This window comes from Paramisgurnus dabryanus, chromosome 9 (assembly GCF_030506205.2).
Source record: "Paramisgurnus dabryanus chromosome 9, PD_genome_1.1, whole genome shotgun sequence".
NCBI lineage: Eukaryota > Metazoa > Chordata > Actinopteri > Cypriniformes > Cobitidae > Paramisgurnus > Paramisgurnus dabryanus.
The window spans coordinates 34,865,846-34,893,790 of NC_133345.1; the positions used below are offsets into that span (position 1 = coordinate 34,865,846).

Below are 27,945 nucleotides of genomic sequence, written 5' to 3' on the forward strand. Positions count from 1 at the left end.
AGCTGAACATAAAAATGAAAGTAAACAACATAGGTTTCACATTGCATTTTCAGACGTACCTATTAAGCTATAAAATCTTGCTTTTGGTGGCGTGAGAGGGGTTGATCGATAAATTACATTTTTATAAAATGAATTCAAGAGTGGGCAAATGTTGTGTAAAGTTCTACTGGTTTGGTCCAAAACTTACATTAAAGTGGCATCATTTACAGGTGCATCGTTTCCCATATTTTCCGTCTCTTCACATGTTAATGCTTTAAATAAACTATCGCTATTATCTCATTTTAAAATGAGTTGCCACAGCAGCAAACAGTACTAAACCCGTGTAACAGTACCTGACAGGTCAAATAAACATGTTTTAGGAACACATTAACCACAACCATTGATGATCTCCACTGAGACGAGGTGGTTAATAAAGACCTGTACTGTATGTGGAAGACAAGATCAATGGTATAATAAAGACCTCAATACTATTTCACGGAGCGGATGTTGAAATGCAGTGCAAATAATACAGCACAAATGTGAAGGTACAGCAGTGACGAACACTGCAAAAAATTATTTTCAAGAAAAAAATGTCTTAGTATTTGTCTTGTTTTCAGGAAAAATATCGAAATATTTTTAAATTAAGATGCTTTTTCTTGATGAGCAAAATGACACAAGAAAATAAATATAGTTTTAAGACCAAAAATATCACATTTAAGTGATTTTGTGCGTAAAACAAGCAAAAAAATCTGCCAATGGGGTAAGCAAATTTTTCTTGAATTTTTCAAAAAAAAGTTCAAGATTTTCTGCTTACCCCATTGGCAGATTTTTTTGCTTGTTTTACGCACAAAATCACTTAAATTGTATATATTTTTTTTGTCTTAAAACTAGACTTATTTTCTTAGGTCATCTTGACTTGACAATTTTTAGATATTTGTGCTTAAAACAAGACAAAAATACTAACCAAGAAAGTTATTTTTTGCAGTGTTCATACGTATTTTTACAAGGTAGCTAATTCGTATGACCAACATTGTTCGCATTTGTATAACTTACTTTCTAATCAAAAGTTTTTGTGCAATTCATTCTGTACGAACACATACGAATTTAAATACTTACAAATTCCCGTGAAAACATGCAGGTTAACGTTCATATGACAATTTAGTCTCCAAGGGAAGAGAATGTAACCCTGTTATCCAATAGCTAAGTTAAAGGGACACTCCACTTTTTTTGAAAATATGCTAATTTTCATTTTTAGCTCCCCTAGAGTTAAACATTTGATTCTTACCGTTTTGGAATCCATTCAGCCGATCTCCAGGTCTGGCGCTAGCACTTTTAGCATAGCTTAGCATAATCCATTGAATCTGATTAGACCATTAGCATTGCGCCTAAAAAATAACCAAAGAGTTTCAATATTTTTCCTATTTAAACTTGACTCTTCTGTAGTTACATCATGTAATAAGACAGACGGAAAATTAAGTATAGTTCCTAGTCATATTGGCCTAGAAAATGTCAACTTTTAATTTTCAGTCAGTCTTAGTACACGATGTAACTACAGAAGAGTCAAGTTTTAAATAGGAAAAATATCAAAACTCTTTGGTTATTTTTTAGCGTGATGCTAATGGTCTAATCAGATTCAATGAATTATGCTAAGCTATGCTAAAAGTGCTAGCGCCAGACCCGGAGATCAGCTGAATGGATTCCAAAACGATATAAATCAAATGTTTAACTCCAGAGGATCTGGAAAATTAGCATATTTTCAAAAACAGTGGAGTGTCCCTTTAAGGGACAAACCAAATATTTAAGCGACTTTGGCAAAAATAAAGCATTAAATTATTAAGAAAAATAAAGCACATATAAAAATGAATTACATTCAAGCACAAAGCCGATCAGTCATCATTTCTCTTTCAGTTGCTCTCATTCTAACACACAGAAATGTAAAATAAAGTAAATGCTTGTAAACTCAAAAACACAACCAAGCACCGACTACTGTCATTCTGTTGCATTTGGTATCAAAATCAAGTTTTTAAGAGTGCAAAAACTAAGAAAAACATTCACACACGTTCACTCTTATCTTTAGACACACTGTGTGCCTGTGTGCACATTGTCCCAAAGCTACATTAATAAAATACAAATCAAACTTCTTATTGCTATCGCTCTAGATTCACTTAGACACAGATGCGTTCTAGTGTTTCGCTAGTAATTAGTAAAAATATATGAATTGTACATATCATAAAGAATACACATCAACAGTTCTTACTAAGACCTGATAACTACAGGAAGATTATGACGGATATGTGCACACACACACAGGCACGTGTTAAACTGTACTGATGTGTCATTCTCGGACATTTCAAGGCACACACACACCCAATTCTGTAAATTTTCCAACTTAACGCTCAAACACACCACCTTCACCTGAGTTCATTCTTACACATACAACCAATTTAAATTCATAATGAATCAAAGGGATAGTTTAGCCAAAAATGAAAAATACCCCATGATTTACTCACACGAGTCATCCTCAATCTTTTTTCAGACAAAAACAATCTGAGTTATATTACAAAAAGTCCTGGCTCTTCCAAGCTTTATAATGGTAGTAAATGGTGCTTTGCTTTGATTTGAAGCCTAAAAAACCACAGGCCCCAGAGGGTTAATAAAGACCTTCTGATGGTAAAAATTTCAATATTTAAATCTTTACACTGCAAAAAATGATTTTCAAGAAAACATGTTCTTAGTATTTTTGTCTTGTTTTCAGTAAAAATATCTAAAAATTCTTAAATTAAGATGCTTTTTCTTGATAAGCAAAATTACCCAGAAAAATAAGTCTAGTTTTTAGACCAAAAATATCAAATTTGAGTGATTTTGTGCATAAAACAAGCAAAAAATCTTGAATTTAGTGTTTAAGAAAAATGTTTTGGATTTTTTTGCTTACCCCATTGACAGATTTTTTTTGCTTGTTTTATGCACAAAATCACTTAAATTTGATATTTTTGGTCTAAAAACTAGACTTATTTTCTTGGGTCATTTTGCTCATCAAGAAAAAGCATCTTAATTTAAGAATTTTTAGATTTTTTACTGAAAACAAGACAAAAATACTAAGAATTTTTTTCTTGAAAATCATTTCTTGACGTGCATTCTTTCATGAACGTGCGTCGGTCATTACCGGAAGCTACTTATTTTGGTTTTATAAGAAAAATATTAATATTTTCTTACAAAATCGGATCAATTGTCGTTAGAAAGTATTTTTTAATCCCCTGGAGCCATGTGGATTACTTATGTAAAGGATTGGATGCACATTTTAGGGTTTCAAATCAAAAGCACCATTTCCTTCCATTATAAAGCTAGGAAGAGCCAGGACATTTTCTAATATAACTCAGATAGTGTTTGTCTGAAAATTTTTTTTTTCAGGGATTGAGGGGGAGTAAACCATGGGGTGATTTTAATTTTTGGGAGAACTATCCCTTAAAATGAGCAGATTTAAACTCATTTTTCCCAACAAAAAAAATGAAACGTCTGTCAATGAATTACTTTCATGACTTTGTGGAACACAAAAGCTTTACAGTTATTCACTGTTATTAACTTAGAAGTGATGGAATATTATATTCCAGAAGAAAGGTATTCAGAAGAACATCTCATAACATCTCATCCAAAGTTGATGCATCACAATATACATATGTGATTTAATAGCTGGAGCTGAAAGAAAGATAGTACACTGCAAAAAATGATTTTCAAGAAAAAAATAGTATTAGTATTTTTGTCTTGTTTTTAGTAAAAATATCTGAAAATTCTTATATTAAGATGCTTTTTCTTGATGAGCAAAACGATCCAAGAAAATAAGTCTAGTTTTTAGACAAAAAAAAACCACATTTAAGTGATTTTGTGCATAAAACAAAGCAAAAAAATCTGCCAATGGGGTGAGCAAATTTTTCTAGATTTTTTAAATATAGTGTTTAAGAAAAATGTTCACGATTTTTGCTTACCCCATTGCCATATTTGTTTGCTTGTTTATGCACAAAAATCACTTAAATTTGATATTTTTGGTCTAAAAACTAGACTTATTTTCTTGGGTCGTTTGCTCATCAAGAAAAAGCATCTTCATTTAAGAATTTTTAGATAATTTTACTGAAAACAAGACAAAAATACTAAGAATCTTTTTCTTGAAAATAATTTTTTTTGCAGTGTAAACGTTTGATTTTAACTATTTTGGAATCCATTCAGTCGATCTCTGGGTCTGGCGGTAACACTTTTAGCATAGCTTAGCATAATCAGATTAGCATTGCGCTAAAAAATAACCAAAGAGTTTGTATATTTTTTTCTGTTTAAAACTCGACTCTTCTGTAGTTTCATCGTATACTAAGACTGACAGAAAATAAAAAGTGTGATGTTATGATATTACGCACTGCCTGAAAATAGTCCTCTTGGTAACTTTCAATAGCATATTTTTCTGTCGGTCTTAGTACACGATGTAACTACAGAAGAGTCAAGTTTTAAATAGGAAAAATATTGAAACTCTTTGGTTATTTTTAGCGTGATGCTAATGGTCTAATCAGATTCAATGAATTATGCTAAGCTATGCTAAAAGTGGTGCCGCCAGACCGCAAAATTTTGCTTATAATCTTTTATGTTCCACAGATGAAAGTCACACAGGTTTGAAACAACAGCAATAAAATACTGAATTAACCCGTTGATGTGAAAACACAGTACATCAAGCACATTTGCTCAAAAAATGGGTTCAATTAGTTTAGTTAGTTTTAAAACACATGTGTGTGAGACTGTTAGGAGTGCGGCTGATAAAAAGTGCAAATAAAACCAAAAGCTTACAGAAATATTGATCAGCCACTCGAGTCACACAAACACACAGTTTTGTTAGTGCTAAACACTGATCCAAAAACAAAACATAACACTATTAACACCCGTAGATGTATCTTTTCGAGCATGTTGTTTATGCATATGTCAATGTGCAACTTATTCTTGTCCCAAAACAACAAACACACGCTTACGGGCTGCTCTCACAGGGTTCAAAGGTCAATTTAACTCCAATGAGTCTTGGTTAGGGAAGACTGGGGTAGATGTAGATTACCAGTCAACAAAAACCTGCATGACTACATGACAGATCAATAGGAAGGGGTTAAATGCCAAAGGGAGGGGCTAAGGGTGGCAAAAAACATCATTTCACGGGTGTGGCAACAGTTGTCACGGATATAGAGGTGGGGTTGTGAAATGCCGTTACTTCGGACTGCTGCTGTAGAGCGATACAGAGAGATATTTAGAGACTTTGATACACATGCATTGAATTCTTATGAAAGAACGTGTTGATATTTACTTCTGCTCCTTGGGCGGCTGAGTGCCGGTCATGGTTCCTGTTGCTATGACATCTGTTGCCATGCCACCTGTTGCTTTATCATTAGTGTCACTGAAACGGATCGGAAATAAAAATCCTCATTTAGCTTCAGGTGTTTTACAGAAGGTATGAAATGAATCCATCTGAATATTTAAAACAAATGTATATGATATAAAATACCTGCTGAATACTTTCTCATTCTTTGCGTCCACACCGAGTTTAACTGCATCCTTGGCCTTGCCGACGGCGACCGTCTCTATGATGTTGGCTTTGTCCTCCTCTTCCTCACTGTCTGTATCACTGGAGCTGCTGTCTGATGCCACGAGCGGAGCCTTCCTCGATCCACACACGCTCCACACACACGCTGAACCTTTCACTACAACATACACATGCATACTTTAGCTCAAATGGTCTGTTGTTGTATGTATCAAATGCACTGTAAGTCTATTTGAAAAAAAAAGTCTGCATAAATGTAATACTATTAGCCCCTTTAAACACTGAATTATTATTAAGAACAAAAACTTTCCACTAGAGTGAAATCTAATAAGTTGAAGTCATTAGTTATCCCACATGAATAAATACTATAGTACCCTTTGGTAAAATTCCTAGATACTACCTTACCATAGCAAATAATAAAGTATACAACAGTATTTAGTACAGTTTATCAATTCACAATAGTTAATATGCTAAAGAGTACTGTAGTACACATCAAAAGTTGCTATAGTATAACTGTAGTAATTACTATAATATACTACAGTATACTTTAATTTACTATAGTAAATAATAAAGTATACTCAATATTTACTAATGATAATCAATTTAATAAAGTTATTACTACAGAGTACTGTAGTATACACAAAGTTTAGTAATTACTAAAATAACCAACAGTATATTTTATCTTATTGTAGTAAATAAAGGAGTACTATGGTATTTACTACGGTTTATCGATTCAATATATTTAATATACTTAAATATACAGAATACTATAGTATACATTAACAATGTGTAGTGATTAACATACTATAGTAAATTAAGGTATACTGTAGTAAGTAATAAAGTAAAGTGTATATATATATACAACAGTTTTTATTACAGTTTATCAATTCAATATAGTTAACACTACAGACTAGACATAGGTGTGATTGGCAAAGGACAAAAAAGCAGGAAAATATACGGCACACCTACCATGACGTGGCGACATACATATGCACGCACGCACACGCACACGCACGCGCACACGCACGCACACACACACACACACACACACACACACACACACATATACATATATATATATATATATACATATATATATATATGTAACCCACAGTTCAAATAGAACCATAAATAATATTAGTGATATAAATAATATATATAATAATATATAATATAATTAATAAATAGCAATAAATACATAAGTTATTTAGAAACAACACAATATATTAAAATATTTTGATTTTGTAAAGGTTTCAATTCTTTTAATGATGTTGAATCATCCCTTTAGTTTAATGTCACTGTCCCTTTAAGACACTTTCACAGTTATGCACGAGCTGTTTTGTTTTGTTTTGTTTTGTTTTTAACATAAACGGCAGAAGCTAACGGAAAATCGATAAGATACACACGGAATCCAGACACCTTAAACTAAACTTCAAAATTAAGCTTATTTAACACTTTTAATATTTTGTTCATCAAGAGTCATCCCTATAATATCTTAGCGGTGGTTTTGAGGAGTGTTTTGAAGACGGTTTTGGTGAGTTTCACTGTGTTTTAATGTGTATTGAGTTCAATATATTACAGTGTAACAAGTTATCGGTGTACAATCTATGTGTATCAGCTTATGAATGTTTAATGTAAAAAAGGGAAAATGTATGTAATATTAAGATTATTCCCTTACACTTTGAGAGTTTATTGATTTATTTGTGTTTTGAGAAACGGTTTTACAAGTTTGTTGATGTTACCATGGTGACAGTCAGTAGCGAGAGGAATCGCAATCCTCCGTTATCAGTGTTAAACATGAGAATAAGCAGTTGTTACTGTTGAGATAATTTATTTTATTTATTTATTTGACATTTTCTTTATGGCCTGCTGTGCAGGCCAGGTTTTTTTTTCTCCTACACGGAAAAGTTTGTGGACAGCTCGACGACAGATCGGACCTTTGGATAATCAGCGTATTGCGAGACAGCATACGAACGAATAGATATTTCAACTGGATACTAGATGGCGAGCCAACCCAAGGATCTCTAACCTGCAAGAATTGAAACACCACACTTTGATCGCTTATACGGTTTGACCTGAAAAAAGTGAACCACTGAGCTATATTCTTTTGATCACATAGGATATTGACTTTTTTTTGAACACATCGAATTGGACTCTGAAATTGCAACACAATAATTTAGATTTATTGAGTAGAGAAATTTGTGAATAGGTGAATGCATGAATGTAAATTGGTTGATGTATTGTATTTTTTTTCCCATTTATGTTTTTCTGTTAAAGTGAGACTCCTTACATTTTACCTGCAAAAAAAAGAGTTAGACCCTCTAAAGTGAAACAATCACACTAACATAAGCACACTAAAATACTTACCTGTTCCCATAAAGAAAGAAGAGTTAACTCAAAAGAAAACTAGAAACAAATAGCTTAAAAATAGTTAAAGCAACTGTTCTAAAAGAGCTGATTAAAATTTAATAGACCGGTCTAAGAACAAAACTAACCAGAATAAACCCATACTTAAACCAGTTAAATCCATTTAAACTTATTTAAATAAGAAAAGATTAAATATAAAGGATTTAAAATTATTTATTATACATATCGTACTGTAAATATTTATTGATTATTTATTGACATACATCTTTTACTATAAATATTTATTGATTATTTATTGATCTACATTGATTATTTATTGACACATCTTTTACTGTAAATATTTATTGATTATTTATTGGTCTACATTTTGTGGGGTAAATATTTATCAATACATTTATTGAATAATTTATATCGATATATTTATTTAATTATTCTATTCATCTTACTAACTTACCTATTCCATTTTTTATTCCTGTTCAGTAAACTGCTAATTAATTTATATAAGTTTTCATGTCTCATGTGTCTTTTCTAATATAACATACACCACTCAACGAACCTAGAACTGGTCCAGTAGCATAGTTATTACGATTGCAGTGACATAAGTGCTACATATATATATATATATATATATATATATATATATATATATATATATATATATATATATATATGATGAAATACAGTTGAAATATAATTTGAGCTCAAAATTGATCGATCTGAGTGGACAATCGTCAATCAGCATGGGCAAGTGCCACCCTGACAATTATGTAGCCTTGCCACTGCATCAGACTGAACAAAATCATTTTGTGCATTTAAAGGGAAATACATCAATGCGGTGCATTATGAGAGTACAAATAAGTGACTAGATCTATGAGGATTTTTATGTTCTTCAAAACAAATTTGTACCCTTTTAGTAAAATCTTTGGTTGCATATGGTAATAATAATAATAAGGCACACAAGCCACATACACAATTTGATAAATGAGATTTGCCAATTGGTCAAAACATGTTTAATGTTTATAGAATAATTAGTGGGGGCATTAAGTAAAGATTAATTATTGATTACAACATTTGAACGCTGAATTTAAAGTGGATACTGTAACATTAAAGTTACTTAATTCAAATGTTGTGACTTTCTGGAAAGTGCATTTGTCTTATGCATAGTTCTTTTGGCACAGTCGAGCTACGCGTTTCACACGCACACGCACACGCACACACACAGGGAAACCAGATCCATGAATGTGTGTGTTTGTCATTATATTATTCTGTAATCGCAAGCATTACTGCCAGATTCACAAACCATTAAGAGGAGCAAATACAGGCGTGTGTTCGTCAGGATGACGCTGGATCTGATTCGCGTAACTTATATGCGTGCGTTAACGTAAGTGATTACAGAATTATAATGCAAGCAAACGTTTTGACACAAATGCAAGTTTATATTGATATTGCGAGACAGCATTTCACCTCGACGAGAAATCTGGCATATAGCGGTCTGATTTGAAACGGACAGTTTTGTAAAGGAGCAAACACCTGGCAGGTTCTCTTAATTTCTTACTACTAAAATGCTGTTTGTCTCTGCCTTTTCCTTCTATCCATGCCCAGCGCCACTGATTTAAGTCCTTTATCAATTAGGTCGTCTTACCTAGGCTTCATATACATACTCTTCATCCCGCTGACAACGTTAACTTGTTATGACATCTCCGCGGCCACGCGGCATCTGCAGCTGGATCTCAGACACCTCAAAGACCCCTCCTCATTCTACTTCTGATTGGCTAGTTTGTTAGTTTGGCTGAGAGTGAAAGATGTGTTCCTCTCATTCTATTTGTAGGCGAACGCATGATTTTTTTTATTTGCAGCCAAGACCACACGCCGGATCTGACTGCAAGCTGTTTGGTGAGCTCTGCTTTGAATAGAGTTCGATCGTGACAAATAAATAGACTACTTGCGGAGTGATATGCGGTCATTTATAACGGTGCCTTGCGACCCCCCCCCCCACATAAACACAAAAAAATTGGATTTGCATGATTCACGAAAGCCTCATTTTCAGGTCGGAAAAGCCGGAAGAATCACACCCCTGCTAGAGTACTATAGTATGCATTAAAAAGTGTAGTAATTATACTACAGTACTAAAGTATTTACTACAGTTTATCGATTCAGAAAAGGTAATAATACATAGTGCTGTAGTATACACGAAAAAAAGTTTAGTTAATTACTAAAATATACTACAGTATATTTCAACTTATTATAGTAAATAAAAGAGTACTATGGTTTTTACTATGGAGGACCACAAGAGTCAAAGAACTTCAATATTTAATAACCACCTGGACAATAAAATAGCAATTCATAGATTTGTTTAAAAATTCATGAATGAATCTATAAATAAATAGATACAAAAAAATCATTATATAACATTTTATTAGGCAATAAAAAGTGAGATTATAAAATTAACGTAGAAATAAAATATTAATCCATTAATAAATAGTTCAAATTAATATAACAATTTACAAAAACAACATAAAACACTCAATAACTTCATCATTTTAAATTGCATTTATAAATTCTTAATTAAATAATGGAATTTCAAAATGTATTTCAAAAAGCGATTTAAAAAGAGAAATAAATAACTGGATTAATAAATTGAACTACAAATACAGGTTTAAATTTCTGTTTTCATTTCCCGATGGTTCTTCTTATTCTTTTCGCTATTCGATTTGCTTTTCGTTTTAGCCTCTCTATTTAGCTTTTCCATGACTCTTTGGGTCCTTGCAAATGGTCAAATGAGAAATGCAAATTAGCCATGGCCAGGCGGATGTAACAAGCTCGCTGATTGGCTCTGATTGTACGTCATGCGCAGATTTATAGATCTCGGATGAGGACCCAAAGAGTCACGGAAAAGCTAAATAGAAAGGCTAAAATGAAAAGCAAATCAAATAGCGAAAAGAATAAGGAGAACCATCGGGAAAATGAAAACAGAAAAGTTAAACGGAAATGCCCTTTTAAATGCCTAATTTAAACCTGTATTTGTAGTTCGATTTATAAATCCAGTTATTTATTTCTCTTTTTAAATCGCTTTTTGAAATACATTTTGAAATTCCATTATTTAATTTAGAATTTATAAATGCAATTTAAAATGATGAACTTATTGAGTATTTTATGTTGTTTTTATAAATTGTTATATTAATTTGAACTATTTATTAATTGATTAATATTTCATTTCTACGTTATTTTTATAATCTCACTTTTTACTGCCTAATAAAATCTTACATAATGATTTTTTTATAACTTTGTCTATTTATTTATAGATTAATTAATGAGTTTTTAAACAAATCTATTAATTGCTATTTTTATTGTCCAGGTAGTTATTAAATATTGAAGTTCTTTATTACATTTTGCATGACTCTTGTGGTCCTCCATAACAAAAAGTGCTAAACATGCTAAACATCTCAGTCTCATAGAAATTCCTCTTTTAGAAATGTCAGCCAGAAAACAGCCCAATCTGAAAAACTGATGCTTATGACATCACAGGCATCTAACTGCCCCTCCACTTTAAAATAATTGGCTAAATTTTTTGATTGGCAGCAAAGTCAGCCAATCAGTAATGAGATTGCAAGTTAAGCCAGTAGGGGAGCCAAATAGGTGCAAAACCACTTGTTTAAAATCCCCCACCCTAATAGAGCTATCTGAGAGAGGTTTTTAGGAAGCTTCTAAGGCATTACAGACCCAAACAATTTTTTTTTTGTCTACATGTCATATCACAGAACAAGGATAAATACTCTGTTCAATCATTCTATGTCACCTTTAAATATTGAAGGTCTTTATTACATTTTGCATGACTCTTGTGGTCCTCCATAATTTACTACAGTTTATCGATTCAATATATTTAATACTTCAGAATACTGCAGTATACATTTTCAAGGTGTAGTAATTACTAATTTGCTACTGTTTACTTTAATTTACTATATTTACAGTTAATCAATTCACTATAGTTAATAAACTACATTGTACTGTAGTATACACTAAAAGTGTAGTAATTACTACAGTATACTTCAATAATAAATAGTAAATTATACTACAGTATTTACTACAGTTTATCAATTCACTATAATTATTATACTACAGAGTACTATAGTATACATGATCAAAGTTTAATAATTAATAAAATATACTACCGTATATTTCAACTTATAGTAAATAAAGGAGTACAAAGGTATTTACTTCAGTTTATTGATTTAATATATTAAATACTTCAGAATACTGTAGTATACATTGTGAAAGTGTAGTAACTTCTAATTTGCTACAGTATAATTATACTACAGAATTTACTAACAGTTTATCAACTCACTGTACTTAATACTACAGAATACTGTAGTATACACTAACAATGTGTAGTGATTACTATAGTTTCACTGTGTTTACCGCACTAGCAATGACAAAAAATGTTGCAACACAAAATCATTTATTATAGTTTATAATAAACGTATTAGGTTATAATAAAGTAGTTGTTGTTCATTAATATTACCCATTAACTATATCAACTAATTATCTAGGTAACACACTAATTGTAACAAAGTGTTTTACTTTACTATTACGATTATCATTTAAAAAAACTCACCTTCATCGGTCTGGCTCTGTTTGCCTGGATTTTGAGAGTCCACCGGTGAACTGCATCTGGGTCCTGTATCTGAACTGCAGAACACACAATATGATTTAACACAACATCAGCATGACGTTAATATACACCATCACATCAATCACAGTCCCATACTCACCAGCAGAACGGCTGAAAGTCACCAAACGTCGCCCATCCTTTCTCCTCCGTCTCACTGAGCGGATTGGTTGTGCTGCCCCACACGCTGGATCCCGTATCCATGGCGATACTCGCAAAGTCCCGGCAGTTGAAGTCATCTTCAAAACTCGCTATCCATCCCGAACCTGCAGAAATGGAGAGAAAAGCTGAAGGTTTTCTTATCACCCACCTCCAAGTCTCTACGTTAGTTTGTGTCTAGATATGGCTTGGGTGGCGCTATACGTCACAGACGTACTTTGAGGACCACCGCATTGCTTGTCCATGTCCAGATTTTTGGCGTTCTCCGGAGTTTGTTTTGATTCTGGATACCACTCCAGGTCAGGTGACCCCAAACGCCTAAGAGAGCCGCCATCAGCTTCACTTTTCTGATCACTGGTCATCAGTCCAAACCTAATAAACCACAGACAACAGTTTAAGAAATGACTCTTGTGGGTGGGTTAATTCTGTGAGGGTCAGGTGTAGGGGTGTGGCCAGGGTTTGGGAAGAGAATGTTATGAACCTGCTTCGTGCTTTAACTTGTTTGCGTGTTGCATAGTTGATTTCTTTATCTTCCCAAATATCTTCCTCCTCCTCCTCATCAAACTGGCGAATTCTCTCTTTTGCACGAGTCTCAAACATGGCAGAGCTTGCCTGAGAGGGAGAAAATGAGGAAGAACAATAAATGACTGACACAGATTTAAGATTATAAAACAAACACAGAAACAGGCAATTATGCAGACAGAGACCTTTTAAAATAATAATGTTTATGAATCAGTACTCACCCCCTCATCCACCAGGTTAAAGTTTATCTCTGTAATCCGATCAAATGTGGCGCTAAACCAATAAAAGACAGACAAACGTGACTAAACATGCCAGTTAACTACCACCTGAAATCATGTGACTCTGTTTGCATTTGGTATTGACACTGAATGTGCTACCTTCATACTGTTATCTTAATTATAAATGCGATTAAAAGGACAGAGGTATCCATTCAGCTGATCTCCGGGTCTGGCGGTACCACTTTTAGCATAGCTTAGCATAATCCATTGAATCTGATTAGACCATTAGCATTGCGCTAAAAAAATAACCAAAGAGTTTGGATATTTTTCCTATTTAAAACTTGACTCTTCTGTAGTTACATCGTGTACTAAGACTGATGGAAAATTAAAAGTTGTGATTTTCTAGGCAGATATGGCTAGGAACTATACTCTCATTCTGGCGTAATAATCAAGGACTTTGCTGCCTTAACATGAAAATAGCAAAAATTTGAAAATCTCAACTTTTAATTTTCTGTCGGTCTCACACAATGTTACTACAGAAAAATTTTAAATAGGAAAAATATCGAAACTCTTTGGTTATTTTTTAAGCGCGATGCTAATGGTCTAATCAGATTCTATGGATTGTGCTAAGCTATGCTAAAAGTGCTAGCGCCAGACCCAGAGATCAGATGAATGGATTCCAAAACGGTAAGAATCAAATGTTTAACTCTTGGAGAACTGGAAGATTAGTATATTTTCAAAAAAAAAGTGGAGTATCCCTTTAAACAACAAAACATTTTATATGCCATATTCTTATAGACTACACAGACAAAAAGAGAAGTGTTTAGGAATTATTTTATTGCAATTTTACAAATTAATCAAAAAAGCGCTAAACAGTCATGTGACGTCTGTGATTGGCTGTAATGATCAACACTGCAAAAACTTTCATGCAACGTAAGCAGTATGTAGTGCTGTAATTAACATTTTTCGTTTTATTATTTATTAAACTCATTTCCCGCCAGTCTTTTTTTTTAATGTTGCCTGCAAGCATTTTGTGTGATTTCACAAAAGTTTCACAAAATGCTTTACAGGAAAAAAAAAATCTAAAAATATATAAAAACACAAATTTCAAATTAAAGAACAGACCCTCTGCTTTCAAGCAAACAATAAACAAACAAATGTTTCATCCTATCTATATTTTTTCTCTGTTTATAAACTCTTAAATATGGGTATTTTTCTTTAAAACTAATTTTTTTTTAATAAAAAGCTGAAATAATTTCATTTTTGTGAAGGAATTTTGTTAGAGATCAGATTTAGAGTGATTATGAAAACATACACAGAGTTTAAAGTTAGTAAATAACTTTTCTGCATCAGTTTTTTTTATAAATTGGGTAAGTGGATAATCGTGGCATTACAGATTAACATAAAAAATTATCAGAAACACATTTTATGCAAATGTTTTCTCCTAATTGACGAGATAACTCATCAGTGGCGGGGAAAGAGTTAATTGCACTGATTTATTAGCTCATGGTGCGCTAATTAACGTTAATTATACCACATGGCTGTTGAATGCTGTATTCTGATTGGCTGAGAAATGTTCCATGGGTGTTGATTATTTTTCTGTAAACCGCACACCTAACTTGTTAAATGTCTTAAAAATAGACACCAGAGCAATGTTTGTGTTAACCGTGGTTCACTCCATTATTCGAAAATAATGCACACCCGCTTTGCGTCGTGCCACATTACCACCTATCTCTTTCTCTCTCTCTCTCTCTCTCTCTCTCTCTCGCTCTCTCTCTCTCTATATATATATCTATATATATATATCTATGTCTAGATATAAACATAATAAATGGACTTTGAACTGTCATCTTTGTACACAGTTAATTCACGACCGTGCATGATAATGGCACCAGCGCTGTTTTGCATAGGTTTGTATATTTCATTAATAATTAATTGCGTCCAAAAAGAGGCACGTGATTAAAACAGCGAAACGTGCTGAACTGATCATATTTTACCCATGAATTAAGTAACAGATGAAAATATGCTTAATTTATTTTAAGGTTGCATGCAAAATCTACTTAAAAAATGCCAAGTGCTCCCTCAGTTTTAACGGGCATGACGGCTCTGACTAAATTCAAAATGTAATTTTAAATTGGACGGTGAAATCAATGTTACAATAAATGTGAAATTTCAATGCAAACTATGTGTTAAATGTGAAAATAAAATATAAATGCTTGTGCAGAAATCACCTGATGGTGCCATCATGTTCTCCAAATTCATCATCGTTCATTCCAAACTGATCAACAAAGTTTGCAGTCATCTGTTGAATCTGATAATCTGAGAAAACCTTTGTTAAGAGCAAGAGAGATTATTGTACATTTTGTTATCAGGTTATCATGAAACATATTCAGCTAACTAAATAATCCTTAAATAAAATGCCAATAGCAGTTCTTATCATCTGTGTGTAAAATCTCACCAGGTCTGCTGCATTCTTCTTGTTAGTTTCTGTTAGTGCATCATTCACAAAATGTTCCCAGCGCTCTTTATAGTTCTCGGGTAACTCTGTAACACCATAACAAAACACATTTTTACATATGTTTGTTAGAAATCTATGAATGACACAAATCCTCTCCCAGCGTCTCATCTACCTTTTATTAATCCTGTTATTTGGGTCTGTTCCGGCTCTTTGTCTGCACTTTGTACCACTGTATTGGCAATCCTGGTCAGGTGACCCATGAACCCCTTTCTCATGCCTCCAGCTTCCCTAGAACACACACAGATTCAAGACTTGTACATCAATCAACAACAATCAACATTTATTTATACAGGTGAACCAAAGTGCTTTCTAATAAATACAAAACAATAAAGACAAAAATAAAATATATATATAAAATACACAAAAATGTCACAACAACTGCTAGATATTTAAAGATATTTATATTTATCTAAATAAATAAGTTTAGGTTAAAACATTTATAAACATACAGCTCAAATATATGTAAAGTGCACTTACTGTGTTTTGTCATTTTCTTCCCAGGCATCTAAGATCCTCTGAATCAGCCTGCAGTCCTTTATAAGCTACACACACACACACACACACACACACACACACAATTATATCACAATTATATATAAAGTATGACATAACTGCACTAACAGGCACATTTTACTTCTGAAAATTAATGTCATAACCAAACCAAAGTCAATGAGATAAAAACAACAAATGTAAGAGTGCCGCATGGATTACGGATTTTTGTAGGCAAAATCCGGAAGCAAGTTTGCATTTTAGCACATCCGGTTCCATCATCCCAAACTCAATGGGTTTTTGAATGGGTTTTTGGTTAAACTTTTTAAATAAGATCTTGGGTTAACAGAAGTTAACTCATCAATGGCAGGGAAAGAGTTAAAGGCACAATATGTACATTTTTTGCCACTAGAGGTCGCCATACAAAACCAAAGTCGCAGCTTGATGATGCTGTAAAGGAGCGTGAAGTAAATTCTCTGGATTCAAACATTGTTGAAAACATTTGGGATAATGTAAGCACTAGAGGTGACCCCGAATAGTTGAAGATTCGATGCATCGATAGGAGAAGCCTGATTCGACTACCAATCTCACAGTCGAATCGTCGTAGATGTGTTATGAAATGGGCATCATTCAATTTTGGTCGTATATGGGTGCACACATTATCTGATTTCACATATAACCGCTTTCTCCCAATATATTAATATACTGCATATTATGATAATGCTGCAAATAATATGTGAAGTAGCAGCTTTCAATAAATATTTTTAAAATGCGTTAATAAATCCAACAAACCTTGTGACCGGGGTACACTTCCATAAGAGGTTCCTATGTTAATAAACCATTGCCTCTTTGTTTCTACATTTAAAAGACAAAGCTGGCAATTCTGGCTGTACTTTCATTCTTTTATTTCTTTATTTTATTGTATTTATAAATCACTCTGGGTTATCTGATTTATCTATTTGGCTTGTGTTTTGTTTCTGTGCACTTCAGGCATTTTGCACATATTTGTACTACACTTTGTTACTTCTGACCTTATTTTATTACATTTATTTTAAACATAAATTCTGATCTAATTTAAGTTAAATTTTGGATTGCTTTTCATTGTATCGCTGTTGTGCTGGCGCATGCAATTTAGCCGAACAGGCTAGGTGCCCTGCGTCTCATATTTAGGAGTTCATCAAACTAAACATTAAAAAATCGGATGTTTTTCGACGGATATAAGTTTTTAAAATGTATTTAAAACATAGTGGTTATCTTGTCAAAAGTTAAACTACAAAACAGGTAAGCCGTTTTTTTTTAATTTTGGTGATGACACGGAAAATATCTGCACCGAACCTATATTTATGCCTGACACGTCTTTCTTGTGATTTAATATTATGGTCGGTGTTTACTTTCAAATGATAGAAAAGAGATTCCTGAAAGAAATAATATAAAAATCATCAGGTGTTTCTACCTAAAGTGAATACAGAGATGATAAAAGTCAAAGTAAGCAAGCAGGTATTTCTGTGCTAAATAATAACGCCTAGTGTCTATAAAATCATTAATTTCAGTGTTTTTCTTGTTATAAATTAACGTTAAATGAATTGTATATAAAGCTTAGTTTTTATCATTTACAGTAACAATCACAAATTATATGTAATTTCTCGTTTTTTTTTTTGGTCATGACTGTTTTGATGCGCTAAATCTCCAAATTAAATAAAATCGCTGAATTGTAGGCGGGGTTTCAAAGGCAGGATCACATTTGTTTCTTTTTTTAGGTTTAGTTATCAAAATGTTTTTTGTTATATCTTTGTGTGATGCTCTTAAGATCGTGGCTTTAAAATGTTATGAGGAATAATTAAACAAATGTTTATGTTGCCTTACATGTTAGCTTAAAAAATTATATAAATGCATCGTCAGTTTTGTCTTCGTTTTGGTCACTTAATCAGAAAGTTGTTTATGTGTGCTGCTTGTGAAAGAAAATAAAAGTTACCCATTTGTACCTGGTCTGGCCCCCTCCCAACCCATGCACACACACATAGATAATTCAACTATCGGTCGACTATAGAAAGATTCGACAATTCTGATTCGAAAAATGTAAATCCTTAGTCGAGGACAACCCTAGTAAGCACACATGTGAAGAAAAAATATAACACTGTGCAAGTATTTTTTGTATATTTGAATGAAAAAAATCGCACAAGAAAAAGTACCATGATTATTGAATTATTACACAATTTAATGATCTATTCTGTATATTTAAGTATCATAAATGACATTTGTGACCCTGGACCACAAAACCAGTCGTAAGCCGCACAAGTATATTTGAAGCAATAGCCAACAATACATTGTATATATATGTTTCATGAAGATATTTTGTACATTTCCTACTGTAAATTTCTTAAAAATGTATTTATCATTAGTAATATGTGTTGCTAAAGACTTCATTTGGACAACTTTAAAGTCGATTTTTATAATATTTAAGTTTTTTTACACCCTCAGATTCCAGATTTAGAAATAGTAGTTTTGTGGTCAAGGGTCACATTTGTCTCATAGTTATACATACATGTTTGATCAGATCGTAGTGTGTGAACATATCACATCCGTCAGAGGTTTGCGTCTCCGTGTGAAAATTCTCCAGCTGATTCTCAGTCTGATCCGGAGTATCCGGCAGTTTTCCATTTAGTGTCGTAGGGTTAAGGATGGCTGAGATACAGTGCTCCACTTGGATATGTAAGAAGTTATTCCAGGAGAATTTAAAAAACAGGTCCTAAACAAGAAGAGAAAGAGAGATTAAAAGAGGAAACATTAAAACTTAATTCATTGACTTTGAAAAGGCTCGTCACCAGCAGCAGGTTGATCATGTTGAGTCGGCACAGTTCGTGGTGAATTCTGGGAGCTCTTGTGTACAGCAAAGCAGCCATAAGTCTGACCGCATGCAGTCGAGCGTTGCCGAACGGCTCCTCTAAGACACCCATAGTGGTCAACATCACACATTTCTACAGGACAGAGACAAATTTAATGTAGGGTGGGATTTATTTGACACTTTTACATTTTAAATGGTTGTGAAAAGAAGGCCAGTGTGGCCAGACAAGAAAGTTACAATCTGATGTAAGATATTAAAACATTTCTTTACAAAGTCAATACTGATATCATGTCCTTGGGGCCTTATTTGGATAAAAGTGTAAAAGGCGTAAATGTAAATAAATGTATAGTAATACAACTGGATGGCCGGTCCAACCTTGGGTGGGTTTAACAAAAGATGGTGGAAGAGTTTTAGTTGTGGTTGGATTCCCATTAATATGCTGTTGTTTACAGTGTAAGACTTCTCCAGTCCCTGAGAACATGGGTCAATGATCTGCTCTATACTGTCATACAAAAACAAACAAACACAAACATGAGTAACAGTAAATGTCTGTGTGATATACACATCTTTATGCGTTTCTACTCACCCTGGTCTACGAGTTTCCAACAATGTCAGTAACACCAGCGTCCCGTACACGATACAGACTTCACTCCTCTCACCTCCAAACATGTTTTTCAGGAGAGCCTCCACGTTCTGTTGTCTGAAAAAAACACAAGCAGAAATTGATGGCCTGATCTTTTCGGGAATCTAAACCACAGAGCAGTTTATTCTGTCTATGAACCGCCCGCTTGAACAGGAAGAGGTTATCTCTTTCATAGCTCAAGAGATTTGATGGTTGTTTTCATTCGAGTTTGAACTGAATCTAAGATCAGGGTTTCCACAACTTAGTTAACTTCAAATTCAAGGATTCAAAAAGTCTAGAATTTTATGATATTATCCTACACTACACAGGGAATAATATGGATTTTTTTTTTTCAGAAAACAAAATTCACTAAATATATTCAAGCACTTTCAATGACCTGTATCTATGTATGTTTATTTTCAAAAAATAAGTTAAAATAAAACTTATCACAAAAATGAACAATTGAATATATATCAGCATGATAACAACTACCTCAAAGGAGAATCTTTTGGAAAATTTTATTGGAAGTGTAAATAATGTTTTTATTTAGAGCCGAGTCACATTCATTTGAATGGAGAGGCCGGGGTTTACTGCAGCCAGCCACCAGGGGGCGATCAAAGAGCCAGCCGCTTCACTTTTCAAGATGTATGAGGCACAACCATCTAGACCAGAGGTCTTCAATCTTTTTCAGGCCAAGGACCCCTTAATCGATAGTGGGGGAGCAGGGACCCCCAGTAAATATATCAAATTAAGACTATTACTACATACTTTGTTATGATGGTTATATTACAAATATATCAAAAGAATAATTTTGGTATACACAGTCACATACTGTAAACATAAAACATAACATTTTAAAATTACTGAATAGATTTTATTGTGGAAACATTCATTTTAATCATGCCTTTTGTTGAATGCCTAATTGGTTGTACAACCAGGGACCCCCAAAGAGACCCGGGAGCCCCTGCAGAAGACCCCTGATCTAGACCACAAAGTCACACACTCCCTTACAGTTCTAGTGTTGTGAGCAGAGGGTCGAGCTCATTGTTGTCCGGCATTAGACCGGTCTGATCTCTGCTCAGACGGATGATGTCACACAGGGCTTGAGATGCGTTTGACTGCCTCTGTAAAAATGCACCAAGAAATTTCTCAGTATTCCTGTTTGTTTACATTAATTTGTAAGGTGGAATGTTTTTGACATTTATAACAAAAGCATTAATAATGTCAACTTGCTGATTATTAGTTTTTTTTTTAATGTAATAGTAATAGTGATATTGTTCTTTACAATTTGGTATATCTTTACTAGTGCTGGGCATAGATTAATCTAGATTAATCATTTAGATAAAAAAGCATTTTTTTGCATAACATATAAGTTTTTGCTGTGTGTAATTATTATGTATATAAATACACACGCATTCATGTACGTATTTAAGAAACATTTACATTTGTCTATACATTTATTTATATTTTTATAAATTCTATATTATATATAAATAAAAAACTATATATAAATAAAACATTTCTTAAATATATACATGTATGTGTGTTTAAATATACATATTATTTACACACAGCACAAAGTCATATATAAAATACTTTTATTTTGTATGAGAATAATCTAGATTAATCTATGCACAGCCCTAATTTTTACACAAATATCTTTAAATTATGTTGGATGATTTCATGTAGAAAAGAGTAAAAAAATCATGTGTTTTTTACAGACTGGATCACATGTGAAGAAATCAGAACATCATTCAGAGATTCTGAGGTTTGGTTATTTGATCCCAGTGAGCAACCATCGAGTTTTGCATGGACAAGCAGCACTCACCTGATCATCATATTGAGGATGAATCAGTTCAATGAGCCTCTCAATCAGTTTTTCCTCATTCAGCCACTGCAAACACACGATATGAATCAGAATATATCCTGAAATATCCTAACACATATGCAGTATACAAGAGCTGCAAGACTCCACCCACACTGAGTACTTCCTGTCTGACAGAAGCCGACTCTACACTGCTGATGAGACGCAGCACCAGATCCATCATGGCTGACGCATCCATGTGTTTCAACACCTGTCCGAGAAAATCTTCCTTCTTCTTTAGGAAACCGATCACCTGATGAATAACGTTATTAAACAAAGTCGGTGATAAAACATCAATCAAGCATTTTTAAGAAACAGAGTCGCAGATATTTGACACACCTGTTCGGTTTTGCGGCTGATGAGATTCCCGATGGTCTTACTGAAGAATGAGGCCAGTAGCGGGTTCATGGGCGGGGTCTGCTCTAGGAAGTTATAGAGCGTGTTGAGCAAAGATTCGTCTCCGCCCATTCTATCGTTGATGAGGGACACGTCGCACGTCAACAGTTCACATGCTGTATTAGCGTATCTGTGTATGAGACCACATGAAACAAAAACCACATGTATGCGTCATGTACAGTAGATGATCTATAAAGAATTTCTATTGGCTAAATGTAAAAACAGAGTGGTCGTAGTGTGACAGGATTAACAAGTATTTTTATAAGCATTTATTTCCTAAAATGGTTTCAAATTGATGCATTTGTCATCAGTTCAGCCATTTTTACATTCATAAGAGACTGACTAGGACTAAGACATGGCATTTTTTTTAAAAAAATTGTTACTTACAAATATGTCTGTGTTTACCTTAACTGGCGCCAAATTTACTTCAATATTTTGCATGTAAAAATGTAATCTGTTGTTTTGTAGTTTTCATATTTTAAAACCTTTTAGCAGTAACAATAATGCAGTGACAGTAATTTATTAATTTGTGACAAGAGTATGCAGCAAACCGTTGACACCTAGTGGCCGTTTTTGTGATAATTTTATGTATAAAATATATACTTTACTGCATTATTTGTATTTATTAAAATAAATATAAACTGCTATGATGATTTTTTTATATAATATTTTCACCTTCAGACACTTCCGTGAAAAACTTTAAAGTGTTTTCTTTAAAACAAAACCAAGATTAGGCTTTTAGACCAATATAATACCGGAGTTATATTAATTTGAAGGTATGCATCACTTTTTCACCCCTATAAGTATACGTGTCATGAACATGAAGGAGATTTTATGCACGTTTATGACAACTGTCATTAAGTGTCATTTGTTCAATTATGTCATTTTTATTGCAAAGATGACATTGTTTGAGATGTCTTTGTTGACAACTTTTTATTAACCAATACTTCATAACTTGTCGTGACAACTTGACATTACCAAGACAACATAATGAAATTTTAATGACAAATTTAATTTGTATCATTGGTAAAAAGTGGTCAGTTAAGTGTTAATACTCTGTTAGTTTATAGTTTTATAATAGCATCAAAAATATTTTTCTTGACCTCAACTACAGGGGTACAAATATAATTTGTCATTAAAATGTCATTAAGTGTTAATACTCTGTCAAATAGTTTTATAACAGTGTCATGAATATTCTTCAGTTCATAATGGTTTTTTTTAAGTTTCCTCCAGGTGTTACAGAAATAAAATCAATCATCCAATAATAATAATTATAATTAAAATTGATAAAATTATATTTTATTGCATTTGAAGACCGAATTACCTAAAAATAAATAAAACAGTACAATAATGGGTTAAGCCATGCAGCGTTGGGTCTATATCACAGCAAAAACAATTAATTACATTAAATTAATAAAATATTTTGTGACGGGTCTGTTGCATTTTGTTAAGGTAGTTAAATTATTTGACTTTTTTTAACACTTAATTATATTTTAATGATAAGTTAAATTTGTAACACTGTAACTGAGGTCAAGAAAAATATTCAGGACGCTGTTAACTATTTGACAGAGTATTAACACTTAATGACATTTAAATGACAGTTTAATGTAATGTTAACCCATAAAGCTATGAAGTTGCTTAAGTTTCATAATTATTCTGCTATGTCACGTTTATGACAGATTTAGCAATGATGTATTGGTTTATGTCAAGTTGTCATAACAAAGACATCTCAAAAAATGTCAATGACACTTAATGACAGTTGTCATAAATGTGCATAAAGTCTTCTGACACGTGTCATGTCATGATTATGAAGGTGTCCAAAATCATCCTCAAAACAAATATATGTCCGTTATTTTAACTGGCCAATATATTGTTAATTGATTGAAAGGGTGCCCCTTTACTCACTTGTAGCGCAGTTTCTCCTCCTGGTCAGTAGGTGGCTCGTGTGTAATGAGATTGATGAGCTCCAGCATGCTGCTGTCCTGTGTGAGGAAGACGAGCAGGCGTTGATTTTGGGCCTTACACTCCTGTAGCACATCGTCTTCATCCAGAAGCTCTTGCAGGGTCACATCCTCCTTCTCCAAAAGCTTCTCAACCTGAGAGTTGTTGTGCAGGTCGAACTTCCAAAACATGACTGCAGCAGCCTATAGAGAAAAGAGAAAGAGTGCCTGAGACAGAGAGAGAAGGAGAGAGAGAGAGAGAGAAAGATTATTGCCAGGGTTGTGGTTTATGTTAGGACATGTTTATTGACAACAGTGGATGTCAATCCAGAAACACATCTTGGCAAAATAACTGTAACCATAATAAATAATACATAAACAACCTGGGTATAAATAATATACAGTAAAGTTGTAATTGATTTACCTTTAAGAGTACTGTAATATTTATTGAGTCTACTGTTATCATGACTAACCTGATATGACACAGTGTTAATATTCTGCCAAACTGAGGTAAAATCATACATGTTTGCAATGAAACCTGGGTAAGTAAATTTCAACTGTTCCTGTGCATTGTGTAAGCAGCAGTGCAAAGGTTGTGGGTTTGATTCCAAGGTAAAAAACATACTGTTTTTTGAATGCATTATAAATTGGAACAGGACTCTGCTTTGTTTAAACACACGCAGTACGGTAGACACTAAGATAGCAGCATGTTTATTTTAAGTAATTTAATGAGATCAGAGGATATGAGGTCAGCCTTCGGTCTAAACTACAGGACATCATCCAGAGCATCACTGCAAACACACATACTGAGATTCTATTAAGAAAACAATTTTGAGCTGCCCTCAAAAAAAATGAGACTTAAATTTTAAATTATTTTCTATGATTTTTAAAACTAATTGTTATTTTCTTTGACTTTCCCAGGACTGAATACATCTTATTTCCCAGAAGATTACCAGTACCTCAGAAAGCCAGAGCTCACTATGCTTTTTATTAAAACTTTTACTGTATTTTCAGCTATTTTCTTCTACATTTTTATTATTTGAAAAAGAAAAGTAAAAATGTTTAAATAATTTAATTGATTAGAAAAATTAGGTTTGGACAAAGAAAATACCACAAAATAGTAAGCATTGTGAATTACTTATAATTTAGGCCTATCACTTTACCTTACCTGAGCAAACTAAATAATAGTTCTGGACGGTATTGAAGGAAAATGCAATGTGTGACTTGCTACGATATGCGTAAACAAAAAAAATTATACAATTATATAACCAACATACACACTTCACATTGAAGTATTAAATATCATGAAAATCTGACTTTTTCCATGTTTAAGTGCTATGAGGTCCCCAGTACTTCCATCAACCTAGAAAATGTGAAAAAGATCAACCCAGTAACTTAGTTTTGGTAAACCATTCTCTGTAAGCATGTGAAAAAGTAGGTAATTGGAATTTGGCTCCCCCTGTGATGTCAGAAGGGGATAATACCGCCCCTTAATCTGCACTATACAACCACAACACTGCCATTTAGTGCAGAGATCATCTCATTTGCATTTAAAGGGACGCACCCAAAACGGCACATTTTTGCTCACACCTACAAAGTGGCAGTTTTAACATGCTATAATAAATTTTCTATATGGTATTTTGAGCTAAAACTTCACATACACAGTCCAGGGACACCAAAGACTTATTTGACATCTTAAAAAGTCTTGTGAAATGTCCCATTTAAAATAATTTGGTTATTGCTAACCATTTCAATATTGTAATATGCATATTCGGGCTATTCTGATAATTCAGATTGTTTTAAAGTCCCTGTGAACCGGAAGTTGCGATTAACTTTATTTCCGGAATATCACATTAGGGCGTGGCCTGTGTTTTTCACTGTGAATTGATTGGATATAGAAAAGTAGGCGTTTCATTCAAAAATTTTTATAAAATAAATAAATTATATAAAACTTGCAGCAGACTGACAGCTAGAGGGGGCGGGGTTAACAAATGCCCCCGCCCAAGCGGTCTAGCTGACTTCATCAGAGAATGATTGCCAGAAGAGGGCGGAAGTACATTTTAAAGTGAGGGCACATTCATAAAAAAATGACTCACACAGATAAACAAATATTCCATAAAAAACATAAGAATTGTTAGTTTTGATTTTATGGGGACTTTAAGTTTAAAGTACCATAAAACACCATAATAACCATCTGTACTGTATACATAACAGACAGACAGTTAACAGTCTAAACTCAAATCTAAAGTTTCTGTATAAAATAAGTTGTGTATTGGTACAAATCTTAAAATAATTACATGAATATAATAATTTCTGAATCTATCAATTGCAATATATGCAGTAATTCTCAAATGTTATTTAAAACAGGACCCTGCTGAAAAAAACAATAAAACCATTACAGAAAATTCTAATGGTTTTATTGTTTTTATTGGGAATTGTATTGGTTCTAATTGAATATGGCCCAAAACACACTACAGTCTATTGGTTTTTGTTGGTCTCTAATGGTATGTATTGGTTCTATTAGTTTTATGTATTGGTTCTAATGGAATATGGCCCAAAACACACTGTGTATAGTGGTTTTAATGGTAAAAGCTAATGGTTCCTAGTGGTATTTTAATGGAAACCATTAGAATTTTCTGTAATGGTTTTATTATTATTTTTTTCAGCAGGGGAGTACAGTATTATACTGTAAACATCAGCCAGCAAATCCTAAAAACTGAACTGATGTGATCAAATACACGCTAACGTGTTTGACTCTGCTGTGCTATTCAGGATAACCAGATACAAAATAACTGTACAATTACTCTCATTACCATGTTATTTTTACTAAAATACACACAAAATGAAATTAAATCCCCTATGTGGCATCAATGTCAGGGACAGAGCACAGCAACCTCGCTAAATGTCACTGTCAGCGATCCACCAATCAGAACGCAGAGGCAAGACGCGGACCACCAATCGGAACGCTGAGATTTACATACGTTTATTGACTACATTGTTGCAAAGCGCTTATAAAAGCATCTAGTACCAAAAGCCTGGTTGTAAATAATATTAGGATCATTTGTAATAACAAAGGTAAACATAGTCTGGCGTCCACGAAGCATGTCAAATTATTACAATGTACAGATTTCTTATAGTTTATCATATAAATAAAATCATAGATTTCAAGGTGAAAGTCATTTATCTTTAACAGAAGCATGGTGTAGTTAAACATTGCTCGTATACAGAGTATGCAATCTACATGCATGTAACACAACGCATGTGTTTATAAGTCAAATAAGCCCGCACAAACTGTGATAAATACCAGTATAGAGAACAAATTAACTGTTGTTAACTTACCAGTAAGACTTCTGGGTGTCAGACTAACAGCAGTGATCTCTGATCAGACCTGCCCTATAAGGTGTCAGAGGGGAGATCTGATATTTGGTTGGCATCGCTGTACATTCATAGATTTCTATGCTGTCACCTCCAGCAGCCCTCTCCAGCACTGCTGTCCCTTTCAGATCCTCAAAATGTGAGCAGAAAAGATTAGGACATTTTTCTGAAGTCAAAATGGCCGACTAGAGACGGGGACGCGCTTGCTGTGTATAACGCGAACGCGCGTTGCCCGTGTTTTTGAATAGGAAATGAGTTTAAAACGAGATTATCAAGTCTGTTAGATCAACTGATCTCAATTGGTAGATATTGTCCTGTTTTAAAGCATTATATGCCATATTCACAAACATATATTTGACTATAATAACCTTAACCTAATACAAAACCTTGACTTCTTGAATCATGCATGAGTAAGGGAAAACTATAGTTGT

At 33.4% G+C, this 27,945-nt stretch overlaps 1 protein-coding gene across 2 annotated transcripts; it reads right to left on the reverse strand.

Moving 5' to 3' along the window:
• Positions 1-3,824: 3,824 nt before the first annotated feature.
• ppp6r2b (protein phosphatase 6, regulatory subunit 2b) lies at positions 3,825-27,718 on the reverse strand. Of its 2 annotated transcripts, XM_065283641.2 has the most exons (22): positions 27,479-27,718; positions 24,105-24,367; positions 22,143-22,329; positions 21,919-22,056; positions 21,768-21,833; positions 20,951-21,063; positions 19,904-20,017; positions 19,693-19,819; positions 19,298-19,450; positions 19,018-19,221; positions 16,464-16,528; positions 16,099-16,214; positions 15,927-16,012; positions 15,700-15,797; positions 13,472-13,523; positions 13,210-13,340; positions 12,946-13,100; positions 12,673-12,835; positions 12,516-12,589; positions 5,501-5,696; positions 5,303-5,392; positions 3,825-5,221 (listed from the first exon to the last, which is right to left on the reverse strand). In XM_065283641.2, exons 2-22 carry the CDS (start codon positions 24,329-24,331, stop codon positions 5,206-5,208), a joined length of 2,571 nt encoding a protein of 856 aa, XP_065139713.1. In that variant the 5' UTR covers positions 24,332-24,367; positions 27,479-27,718; the 3' UTR covers positions 3,825-5,205. The 2 variants fall into 2 exon arrangements, with proteins under 2 accessions (XP_065139713.1, XP_065139714.1); XM_065283642.1 differs by lacking the exon at positions 3,825-5,221 and having other exon boundaries at positions 5,299-5,392.
• Between the last annotated feature and the right edge of the window lie 227 nt (positions 27,719-27,945).